The following is a 12,693-nucleotide window of genomic DNA, read 5'->3' as shown; positions in this document are numbered from 1 at the left end:
CCTCAGGGCTAAGTGCAAAAGGCACAATCTATCCTAATATTTCTAGCCTGAATATGTGACAGCTCATCTGGTAAACGTCAATGCTTTTCTTGAGCTGTGTAACTATAGCTTTTAAAGGTGCCTCAGCAATGGGAATAGAGAAACTGAGATGTTTAGGGTAAAATTTGACTTTCAATGAAACTCAGACTTCTCAGTGCCTAAGCCACTTTTGAAAATGGTACTTAGGTGTGTTTGTTTGAATATTTACCCTAAGTCATTATGTTTTTTGGCTATTGTCTTCAATGAGAGCAAGATTCATCCTTAAATGAGGAAAGCCATCAGATTTTGAGAACATATGCCAGATTCTTAGGGCCAGGTTACTGATAGTAGTACCTTCGGTAGTACCACTTCCAGGAGGAGCACTTTGAGTAGCAGAAATCAGCTCACTGGAGGAATAAGGTCCTCCTCAAAGTAAAAGTAACAGAATTTGGCCCTTAGCAGTTACTGAAAGAGCTGACATATTTTGAATGCATACATAAAGCTCTAAAAGATGTTTAAACATTAGATCATAGGGATGAAAAATCACCAGGATGGGCACACTGTAGAAAAACTGATTGTACAGATCAAGTGGTGCAGAATTGTATATGACCTCATGACAGCACCAACTTGAACAGTGCTGTAAATAGTCTTATAGCCACCTGATCATGCAGCGACTTACAACTATTGTTTGTTCAAGATACATTTCACTATGACAGATAAAATTCATCTGCTCAGATCTGTGTCTGCCATTGTTTCCTTATATTATGTTACTCAGCAATACATTTAAAATTTATGTGCAACACGGTTCATTATCATTGAGCATTTAAAATATGGAAATTAAGAAGTTAAGAATATGGAAGTTAAGAGAAGGTAGAGAAATATTCAAATATCCTCACTGTTCAAACAATCTCTTCAGTGAAAGAACAAGTGTAATATATTACACTGCACATTTAAAAATCACCTTAACTCTATCCCCATATTTCAGCCCAGCTTCCACTTATAGACCTGAAACATTTTAGATAAAAAAACCTGTGCTTGGATTTGCATCTCACTAAAATTAACATGTACCGGAGGCTACAAAATAGCTTAGTCTCTAGAAATGTCAAAACTTACTTTGCAGACTCAAGAGGTTTGTATACAGGGGTTTGAATAAGCATCCAGACTTTTGGATGCTGATCCAAACCAAGGCTCAGTACCCAAATGGAAAAGTGAAAGTGTTAGTATTCTAATGTCCCCCCTTCCCAGGCAGCATGCTGCCCCGGGGCTCCTTCATTTTCAATCAGCTTCTCCTTTTCTGACAGGACAATACTACACAACATAGGGAGATAACCACTCTTAATATAATGTACTATCCTTAAATTTGAGCGTTGTCTTAGATTTTTCCATTTCTTTTCCACTTCTTTCTGTTCTCTCCTTTTGTCTCACTTTGATTCATTTGCTTCATCTCTTTTTCCTGCTGCCTACTGTTTTCCTCTCTTGACTTTCTTTCTACCCTTTTTTCCTTCAGGGTCTCCACTTCTCAGACTTTTCCCTTCACCTCTTCTGCACAATTCCCATCTGTCCAAGCCCCTTTTCTCTTTCTCTGACCTCCAATATCTCTTTCTAGGCCCAGCTTTCTCACCTTACTTCCAGTCATCTATTTCTTAGCCTTCACCATCTGTCTCATGATTCTCTCCCTTCCTAACTCCCACTCTTTATTTCTTTCCTCACCAGCATGGCCCCTTTGTTCTCTGTCTCCCAACCTCCACACGCACTCTTACCATAACACACACAGGATTCTCACCCTCTCAAATACACTTCCACTTCTCGCCTTTGTTCTCTTTCATACATGCTTCTTCCCATCACTTTCATTCTCTCTCCTAGATGCACTCTTCTCCTGCCTTCTCTCTCTCCTCCCATCACCCACACCATTATACACAGAAAATAAAACACTCTCTATTCTCTTCCCTCTTCTCACTACATAGCCACATGCTCTTGCTGCTTCTCTTAGGGAGGAAAGATAAGCAGGAGGATACAGCAGATCCAGGCTGGGGGCTAACTGAAAAAGGTAGAAAGAGGGAGTGTCAAGAGAGTTCTGTGGGAGGAAAGAGCCAGGGCAGGAAAAGTATCTGGTTCATTTGGGGCAAGGATGTGACTTGGAGAAAGGGGGGAAATAAAATACCTGCAAAAGTACAAGTAAGTTTCCAAACATTAGGTATCTATGCATAGTACATTTGAGGTTTGCATTACATAGTATGCATTTTGAGGTTTGCCCTTCTCATATCGATCACTGAGGTAATTTCAAGGTTAATCAGAAGCACAATGTTAAAAAAATGTATTTATTACAGAAAATTATCAGTGATCAACAAGCAATGAAAGGCACTTCCACTCTCTTCAGGACAATTCAGACTGATTTTGATTTGGTTTGCACTACACAACTTTTTCTCTGGATTCTGACATGGTGTTAAGTGTGAGAAAGAAAGTTAGCTGAATGTGACTCACTGTTCTAGAAGTGGGAGGAGCTGATGGACTTGTAAGTGATACCATCTCCTGGATTGCTAGTCGGAGCTTTAAGCGATGGAGAGGGTTGCTGATTCCAATTTCTCTTTGAATCTCAGTATCAGACAAAGCAGACATTATGGCTCCACTCTTCACATTTGCACGGCAAGCAGCAACATACCACGCAGGCATTCCCAACCACAGCTGTTGAGAAAAAAGTCACCAGTTTAAGACACTAGAACTCAATTTCTGAGATTTCATACATGGTTTAGTTATTAAGACATCTGCCATGTGAATTACTATGGTAATGCTCAAGCACTCAAATCACCAGTTTGTGAAAGGCCCTTCTGTGCATGCAGATTCAGGCATTGCACAGGCAATACGTGTGATCGACAAGTGATTTTGACGTTGTGAAATGGCTTCGGAATGCTGGCTCTGGGCACGACTGGAGATGTCACGTTAGTGCTCTAGTGTTCCATAACCATAACAGGAATGTCGAACACAGGCATGTTTCTTAGGGTATGTCTACACTTCCAGCTCGAGGAGACAAACCTGCCGTAGCTCAATGAGAGCTAGTGTGCTTTTACATTGAGTATACCCACAACAGCGTGAGCCATGGATGGGGCTAGCTGCCCTGAGGACTTACCGAGCATCTTGGATGGGTTGTGCTCAGGGTGGCTAGCCCCTTGAGCCGTGGCTGCTACACCCTGTTTTGAGTGTGGTAGATCAATGAGTGCGAGCACAGGTATGTTTCCTTGAGCTGCAATTTACACCTCCAGCTCGGAGTGTAGACATACGCAAAGCGTTTTCAGAGCCACTCACAATCCCTGCCTGCAACACTCCTACTATTCTTTTCCTGACCCTCTTATGAGCACAGACTGACCATATGACTGAACTGTGCTCAACTGTTTTGCATTCTTCTAGGTACGCAAAAACACAGTGCCTGCTGTGTCACCTTATTATGATTGCAAGAACACCCAGATCTTCTCATCCACAGGAAAGAATTCCATCTGCAATATATACATATGTGAACGCCCCAAAACACTGTCTCTCCAACTCCCCCTGAACCCGGCAGCTCCTCGTCACAGTATGCAATACATTCAATTCTAATGAAATGTGCAGAAGCAGGACCAAAAGACATAACTCGCCAACATTTTCAGAAGTGATTAGTGATTTTGGGTGCCCAACTTGAGAAAGTTAAAGGGGCCTGATTGCAGAGCACAGATGCTCAGCACTTTCTGAAAATCAGGCCTCATTAAGGTGTCACAAGTTGGACATCTAAAAATTGAGGCCCACTATAGCTTTTTATAATGGGGGCATGGTTTGTTTTCAATTGGTCAAATGTTTTCTTTTCTAATGTTTTACATCATTTCTATAAACACCCCCCCCCCAAATACCATATGATTAATTATTGAAGGCTAATGACAGCCATTGTTCATTAAAGTCCCTGTTATTGCATGAAGAACAGGAGTACTTGTGGTACCTTAGAGACTAACAAATTTATTAGAGTATAAGCTTTCATGGGCTACAGCCCACTTCATCGGATGCATAGAATGGAACATATAGTAAGATATATATATACACATACAGATAAGTTGGAAGTTACCATACAAACTGTGAGAGGCTAATTAGTTAAGATGAGCTCTTATCATCAGGAGAAAAAAACTTTTGTAGTGATAATCAAGATGGCCCATTTAGACAGTTGACAAGAAGGTGTGAGGATACTTAACTTAAGGAAATAGATTCAATATGTGGAATGACCCAGCTACTCCCAGTCTCTATTCAAACCCAAGTTAATGGTATCTAGTTTGCATTTTGCATGTGTTTTCAGAAATGAACTGAAAGGCCAAATTTTGAAAAATACCTAAATTATGCCACAGAAATTATACACACCCTAAAGCCCTGGTCCTAAAAATATGCATGAGCTTAACTTTCCATAGCACATAATTCGTAAGAGGCTACAAATACTCACCAATTCATGTGTGCAAAGGCCCTTTTGCATGTCCAAAATCAGGTATTCCATAGGCAACATATTTTGCATGCACATATTTTCCAGTCTAGTCATAGACTCCCATGTTTCCAAATTTGTCCCAAAGTTTAACAAAACAACAACTAAAACCTGACAACTATGCTTTGTTTATTGCCTTATAGGACATTCAGGGGCTTTTTACTTCTACAAATGTGTGTACACACACACATTTCATGATAGATATTTAGTACACTTTTCTATATTAAAATGAAATATGATGTACTTTTCAAATATAAGGTGTCAGAAAGCACATGTCAAATTAAAGAGTTAGCTACTGGTAGTGTACAAACATTATTTTTTATTCTGTTTCCTATACCACACCCATCAGCATGGAACTGAACGCCTGCTGAGCACCCATAATACCGTACCAATTAAGGCTTACATTTTCAAGAGTGTTCACTAATTTCGGGTGTCCAGTTCAGGATACCAGGTCTTGATTTTTCATAGATTAATAGATTCCAAGGCCAGAAGTGTCCACAGTGAATTAGTCTGATCTCTTGCCTAACACAGGCCATAGAACTTCCCTAAAATAATTCCTGTTTGCCCTAGAACAATTCCTGTTTGAACTAGAAACATTTTCACAGGTGCTAAGCCTCTGCAGCTCTATCTCACGTAAATGGGAGCTTCACAGGCTCCATACCTCTGAAAAATCATGTTCTATGTGTCTCTAGTTGAACATTCAAAATTAACATATAATTTTGAAAATGTAAGTCTAAATCCTCTCCAGTGTCTTTGGGTATTAGAAGCTGTTTTACCAAGAGAGAAATTGTAGGCATGGAAACTTTTTAAAACATGGCATTGGTTAATCCACATGCACCTGGACAGGTAGAAGTGTGTCTGATTTAACAATCTTCTACAGTGCGATGAAATACTCAACATTAGACCTAAATCATCAAGTTGGAAATGTGTACCGTGTGATAAATTTCATACGATGGGGGAACCCCAGGATCTACAAAGAGTTAAAAAATGCTCAGTATGGAGAGAACTTATTTTTCCATAGGTGCAGACTTGGGTACAACATCTTATCCTTTTGGAATTTCCTCCAACTCCCTGAGGCTGATGGAGTGCCCTTTTGCATCCTTTTGGGCAGCGTTGTCCCTGGTACCAATCTGTAGTGCACTGAACTACAATACCTATATGCCACTAAAACTGCTGATGCTTCAAAGGATGATCCAGGGAGGCAGCTATCTGTAAGGATTACTTGGCATGTTCCATTAGAATAGGCGATATGAAAAAGCAAAATGGCAAGATTCCTCCTCTGCCTCCAGTATTTGCTTCAGATGTAGACCTAATATGATATTCTGTCAAGCATCACAACATCCACTAATGCAGGATTTTTCAAAACGAATGAAAATATCACCGAACTGTTCTCAAATCTTATGAAAGCTCTTATTTTTACCATATTAAAAATCAACAAGTAAAAACTGGAAATTTTGCACAAAAATAGACAGTCACAGACTTTACTCTTGGATGTCACTGAGTTTCATACTGTCCTTTTCCGCAGTAGGAGTGAAATTTTATGATGGCTCGTCACTGGTACCACTGTAACTTGCTCATCATCATAGTCTGTCAGGGGACCAGTTACGTAGCACTAAACCTTGTTGAGGATTAATAAAAATTCTCAGCAATATGGAGGCCTAAACCACACTTCAAGAGTACTAACACTTCTGGCTGCAGTTCAGTGATTTGAAAAAGCCATATGACTCATTGTTTTTTAAAATGAAGACATTCTGAAGAGACAGATTGGAACAGGTACACAGAGGGTGGGGGGAGGGCAAATAGCTCATACCTCAGATGGCCCACATAATGGGCAGCTACCATCACAGTTCCAGTGCCCCAGGGAGTTCAGTCAGATCCTCCATATGTCCCCTAAGGAATAGAGTGCTACAAAGAGGATGGGGAGAGTCTGGGAGGAAATGGATCCCTGTCTCTCCACCATACACTGGTCTACGAAAGAGCACTGCGGGGAGCAGGCTGTGCTGAAATATGGTATATCAAGAAGCTTAGGGAGAGACGGGGGTCTCATTTTGATGCACAGTCCCTGCCTTGAAGTCCCCCACACCACACATACAGGACTGAGTCTTAAAGCACTGTCTAAACCCAGATTAAATTGCCATGTGTAGTTTAATAGGGACATGTACGCAGATTGAGTCCAGGCCCCAGATATAGAACTGCCAACACAACTGATCTTAGCCAAAGGACTATGAAAAAATTATGCATAGCTTCATAATGCATCTTCTCTCATGTTTTCTATACATGTAATCTTTAAATAAATTAGATTTTTCTCCTTTTCAGACTCTCTCCAAGCCAAACACTCCACTTAGTTTGAACTTAAACAGTTCCTTAGAACAGAAGACAGCAATTTGGAAAGGAGAGTGGCCCAAGTTCGAGTTGTTTACTTCTGTGCAACTTGATTCAAATTTAACTTATATTAATGGGTAAAAAGGAGTGTGCAGGTCTTAATCAGCTCTGTAGCAGACATTTATCTACATCAGAAACAACCACTTAGTGTGACACAAATAGCATCTCTGAGAAGCCTATACCGCTTTGTTCCAAGCAAGGAACATGCAGATCAAGATTGAGACACTTGGTTAAGCATTGGTTAAGGAACCTCACAGTTCTTAAGATTTATCCAAGCTATACATAAAAAAATTACACACCAAATAGCTATGTTTAAAGAACACTAAGATGACAGTCAAGCAATGAAAATTTAGGAAATGCCAATATTAAGGTTGCCTTAATTTGCCCTCCTTGTACTTATGCATTATGAAAAGTCTTTAAATTATATGACCACATACTATTTGTGAGGGTATGATCCTCTACAGTCTACACATGTCTGCCACTGGGGGAAATAAGAGAGACAGACACACTCATCCAGTGGGTTTCCTAGACATTCGCTGACAGCAGAGGAATATTGAGACTCAGGAACCCAGTGTTCAACTGCAGTTTCTCTAGGGTAGCATTCTCCAGAGGTAATAAACCTTTTTTGCCCCCATTCTTTCCATCTTGCCTCTATCTCCCTCTCAGCAGCTTCTGTCTCAGCCCCTCACACTTTACCCACCTGCAGCTGGCAACGATGCTACAGCTAATAGAAAGTAAGAAAAGGAAACATTCAAACGTTCTTTCCAAGTACTGTCTCTCAGAGTTTGGGAGGGTAACATAAATACAGAAGTTCTGTGAATAAGATCCATGTTTCCAAGTTCTCCTCTTAACACTTACCTCCAGCCACGCAACCACTGTAGGCCCGTCCCACTGTGCAAAAGGCAATCCCTTTCTCCGAGCTTCTTCCAGAAGTTCATGCCTAAAAATGCATCATACAGTGTTAAGTAGGTGGCAGTACCTGGGACAGCAGAGATGCACTTATACTTCCAAGTCTAATGCAGCACAATAACTCTCCTCATTTATACCGATAACCTCGTTAAAGTATTTAAGCCTAAGTAAAAGCAATTCCTTTCCTTTTTTGAACATATTCCTTTCTCTATCCCAAACTTTTTTCTCTTTCTGTTCCAGGACTCCTTTGATAATGCCTAACATGTAAAGGAAATACTTTTGTATTTTAATTTTCAACATTTCTGGATTGCATATAGAAATAAACCATAGAGCAGACATCTATTACACAATGTTGTTACATGTTTTGACACAATTCATTGGATAGGCATTGTGATAATTTATAGACGATATCTGAATCATTACAAAGTTGGCCAGCTATAGATCCAAATTCTGCACCTGCCATCTCCCCTGGACTTCAAAGACTGTGGACCACGTCAATCCACAGTAAGAATTTGGCTTTTGCAGCTTTTAAAACAAAGAGTGTAACATCACATTTAATATAACGGTATTGAATATCGTACAGATTATATACATTTTAAATTGATTAAAATACCCGGAAAATGCTAGCTTTACATTTCACCCATATTAAATAATTTGATCAAGCACACGAAAAAATCCTTTTGCACAGGCGAGAGGAATGACAGGATATTTCAGGGGCACAGAATTGATCACGTAGCCCCTCTAAAACCAGTTTCTTATTAACCAAAGTATTTCTGTCTGCCTCCCACTGAGAGGAGCACAGAAGGCAGGTTCTCAGCAGTAACGGAAACAAATAGATGAGGACTATGTTAATGTAACATTAAAATTTGCTGACAACACCTCATAAGAAAGGCAATGTAGAGTTATAATATTGATTTTGCTTCCTTGTCCTTTATTCTCGGCTGCCTATGTGATTCAGAGATCCCTCAACAACACTTCTTTGCCTTAGGAGCCCTTCACATAGTGATCTTGAAAAACTGTGGCACAATGAAGCAGAGATAAAGGCGAGAGAATTACTCTGTTTTTTTAAAGAAATAAACTTGGGGTTCCCAAACCATGAAGGGTCCGATTCTGTTACTTGTGCTCCTAGTGAGTATTCTCTTACTCTGTAAACTGCTCCACTGTAATCAATGAGACCACTCTTGCAGTTAGATGCTAGTGAGTGAGAGTTTCAGGATTTGGCTCTAGTAGAAGAGGAGAAAGACTGATTAAGACCTGCACACCCCTTTGTCCTGATAATCTAATTTTGATTTGAATCAAGTTGTCCAGCAGTGAAGAACACAAACTACTTATGCCACAGTCCTTTCCAAATTTATACCTTCAGTTCTATGGAACTGTTTAATTTCCTAAATGACAACTTTCAGGTACAATGCAAGATTTTTAGATACCCAAAGGTCAGAGTTTATAGGTGAAATCAGCCGCTTAGATACCTAAATTCCCTAAATTATTTTGCATCCATAAGAAGAGTCCATTTTTGAAAATCTGGCCCTACAACTGCCTCAGGTTTCTGTATTTCTCCTATATCTGTAGTTAACACACTGACATCTGACAACACTTTTCAACCAAAATCATCTAAGCTTCCCTCTCAGCACACACACTATCCCCTGCTGCAGGGAGTTTTGCAGCTGCTCGTAGGAAACTGGTTATATAACTGCCACTTGCTATCCATGTCCTCTTCCTGAATCCCAGCTAGGCCAAGAAGACCTGGGGAGCTGGGCCAAGGAGTCCAAAACTATCAGTAAAAAAGTCAGTTAACTGCTTGGTGTGTAAGGATGGTGTTAGTAAGGGTTTCCTGCTCCAATTGCCCAAAGAGGATGGAGTGCCCCTCTCTACCACACTGCTGTTGCACAGGTTCTACCCAGTAATTGGAGTATGAGATCACTCAACCACCCATCTCCCCATCATCAGTGTGAGCTTCCTCAGTGCTCAGCGGTATGTGAGTTGGGGGGAACTTCGGTCCAGGAGGCAAATTTGGGCTTGTTAGATCTCTTTTCAAACCCATGGCTGAACTCTGGAATTGAAGTGCCAGCAAAGGAGACATAATCTTTAGGCTCCAGAGCCCCTTTACAATGCCTTTCCCCTGAACAACTGACTTCCTCCAGCCTGGAATATCAGAGAAAGTATTGAGCATGTTCAGTATATCTCTGGTGTGATTCCCATGAGCTCAGTTGCCATACGGTAATCAGACTGGAGTCAGGTTTGGGCTCTTAGCTGAGCATTATGCTGCTGCTTCTGAGGGAGATGTTCTCCCTTGGAGTAGTGAAGAGCCTCTATAGTTGCATGGTCAGCCAGACTCGTGGCAGTACTTATGGGAGAGCAGCTCTGGACGCTGCTTTTGGCTGAACAGAACAGGCCAAAACATGAATTTCTCTTACTGCTGGCTACTGCTATCAGTGACATCACACATAATCCTGAGGTTCTTGGAAGGCACAGCAGGTGAGGGAGGAAAATTATTATAAATAATTTTAATTGTAATTTTAAAATCTATTATTCAGTCAAATATTGTACTAGGGTGAAATTAATCCTTGGGCAGAGTGTCAGCACAAGACCAAAGCCTCACTTAATGATTTGGGATCTTAAAGAGATTTTTATTTATTTAATTTTTTAGAAGGATTTAAATTTATATTTAAAAGCTCACATAATAATTTCCTTTTCCGTTATAGTTTTGCCTACAAATCATGAAGTGCAAATTTTATTTAAGTTGAATTTCCCATTTAAAAAAAAACAAAAACCTGTAGTTTAAAAATATATATGATTTTATATTATATAATATGAAATCATAAATTATGTCACAGAGCTTGAACCTTGGATCTGCAGAACTAAAAACAGAGCCTCTATTACTCCATCTAAAGGCAGTAATTTCTTAGGTGATAGCTGTAGCAGACTTTTATCCTATTATATGAATCAGCCACTAGAGGGGGACAAAGATCCACACTTTGTTAGAATGGATTACAAAAATGTATGTATGAAGCAAGTTAATTAATAAACTATGTATAATTTTGATAAAAAGTAAATATAATGAATAAAGTTAATATGACTAAAATAGCAACTTCCAGTACTTATGAATAATATGACTCTTCTGCTGTGATTGTAAGGTCTGCAACAAATTTTCAAACGAAAATTCCTTGGCTATTTCAAAGTCAAGTTTTAAAAAAATCAAAATCAAGATGCTAGAACCAAAATTGTGTTTTACAGGAGGTCACACTAGCTGATGGCTTTACAATCTCTGAATCTCATTAAAGGGGTTTTCACTGGAGAATATGCTAGTTTATTTTACAGTATAAACTCCTTGCAAAAAGAATCAGATAATTTTCAAATGAATCTGTAATTTTTCATTACAGCAATGTGGAAATGGCTAAAATTGTGTGTAGTTTTCCTAACACCAGGGTAATAACAGCTATAAATTTCGAAGCCATTTTTGGAGAAAAAATTATCCACTACACTTCATCAAAGTAGTTTATGAGGCCATGAAGTTATCCTAAGTAAAACCCCCAAATTAGTGACTGAGAGGAAGGGGCCTGTGGCTCCAGGGGGTAGCCTACTGCTTGCTACGCAGATGGACAGAGAGGACCCTGGTTACAGGAAGCTACAACTGCAGCTGCCTCCTCCCTGCCTAGCTAAGAGACTGATCATTAGGGGAGGAGCAGAGAGTGTGCTCAGCTGCATTAATAACAGCCTCAGACTGTTTCCCTCTGCTGGGGCTTACAGTTGGTGGGGCGAAATGTAGTGTTCCCCTCCCTAACCTGAAAGCTGGGGAGGAGCTGGCAGATGTCAGAGAAAGCACTATACACTGTATCACTTCGTTTGTATCTTTAGGCAGATACAGGACTTTCCTTGCTTTCCTATCTAATTTTTGGCAACATATGCAACCAATATGGTAAGGAGAATTGACATTAATTAGACTTTACTGTAAGAGGTAGTTTGCAGATATTCTCTAAAAGGGTTTGCAAGCACTGGAATGATTACAAAATGAATCAATATTTTTAGATATTATTTAAGAATAAAATCCCCTTTATTTAAGGGAGTAACTGTGGGAGTAACTGTAATATGAATATAGGACTGGGACCTTGACAGGTCATCTAGTCCAGTCCCCTGCACTGACAAAGGACTAAGTATTAGTTACAGCATTGCTGAGAAGAGTTTGTCTAACCTGCTCTTAAAAACCTCCAAATGACAAAGATTTCCACAACCTCCTTAGGTAATTTGTTCCCGTGCTTAATGAGCCTTATGGTTGGGTAGTTTTTCCTAGTATCTAACCTAAATCTCCCTTGCTGCAATTTATGCCCATTACTTCCTGTCCTCAGTGGATAAGGAGAACAATTTATCACCCTGCTCTTTATAACATCCTTTTATGTATTTGAAGACTGTTATCATGTCCCCTCTCAGTCTTCTCTTCTTCACACAAAACAAACCCAGTTTTTTCAATCTTTCCTTGTAGGTCATTTTTTCTAGGCCTTTAATCCATGTTTATTGCTCTCCTCTGGACCTACTCAAATTTGTCCACATCTTTCCCAAAGGACACAGTATGCCAGTTGAGGCTTATCAATGCTGAGCAAAGCGGAAGAACTACTTCTCATGTCTTGCTTACAACACCCCTATGAATACATCACAGAAGGACATTTGTTGTTTTGCAACTGTATTACACTGCTGACTATATTTAATTTGTGATCCACTACAACCCCAGATCCCCTTCAGCAGTACTCCTTCCTAGGTAGTCATTTCCCATTTTGTATTTGTGCAGCTGATTATTCCTTCCTAAGTGTAGTTCTTTGCATTTGTCCTTACTGAATTTCACCCTATGTATTTCAGACCATTTTGACAGTTTGTCAAGATAATTTTGAATTCTAATCCTGTCCTCC

At 39.8% G+C, this 12,693-nt stretch overlaps 1 protein-coding gene across 7 annotated transcripts in view; it reads right to left on the bottom strand.

The window, feature by feature from the left end:
* The window catches only part of PPFIA2 (PPFI scaffold protein A2), a 614,806-nt gene that overhangs the window by 28,920 nt on the left and 573,193 nt on the right, over positions 1-12,693 (bottom strand). For all 7 annotated transcript variants that reach the window (XM_048835681.2, XM_048835683.2, XM_048835680.2 and 4 more), the window contains 2 exons: positions 7,745-7,826; positions 2,500-2,700 (listed from right to left, as the gene is read on the bottom strand). In XM_048835681.2, coding sequence (XP_048691638.1) covers positions 2,500-2,700; positions 7,745-7,826 — 283 coding nt within the window. The remainder of the gene's footprint in view (positions 1-2,499; positions 2,701-7,744; positions 7,827-12,693) is intronic.

Source organism: Caretta caretta, chromosome 1 (assembly GCF_965140235.1).
Source record: "Caretta caretta isolate rCarCar2 chromosome 1, rCarCar1.hap1, whole genome shotgun sequence".
NCBI classification, from domain to species: domain Eukaryota; kingdom Metazoa; phylum Chordata; order Testudines; family Cheloniidae; genus Caretta; species Caretta caretta.
The sequence above is the reverse complement of the archived record's forward strand: the minus strand, read 5'-3'. Positions and strand labels throughout refer to the sequence as shown.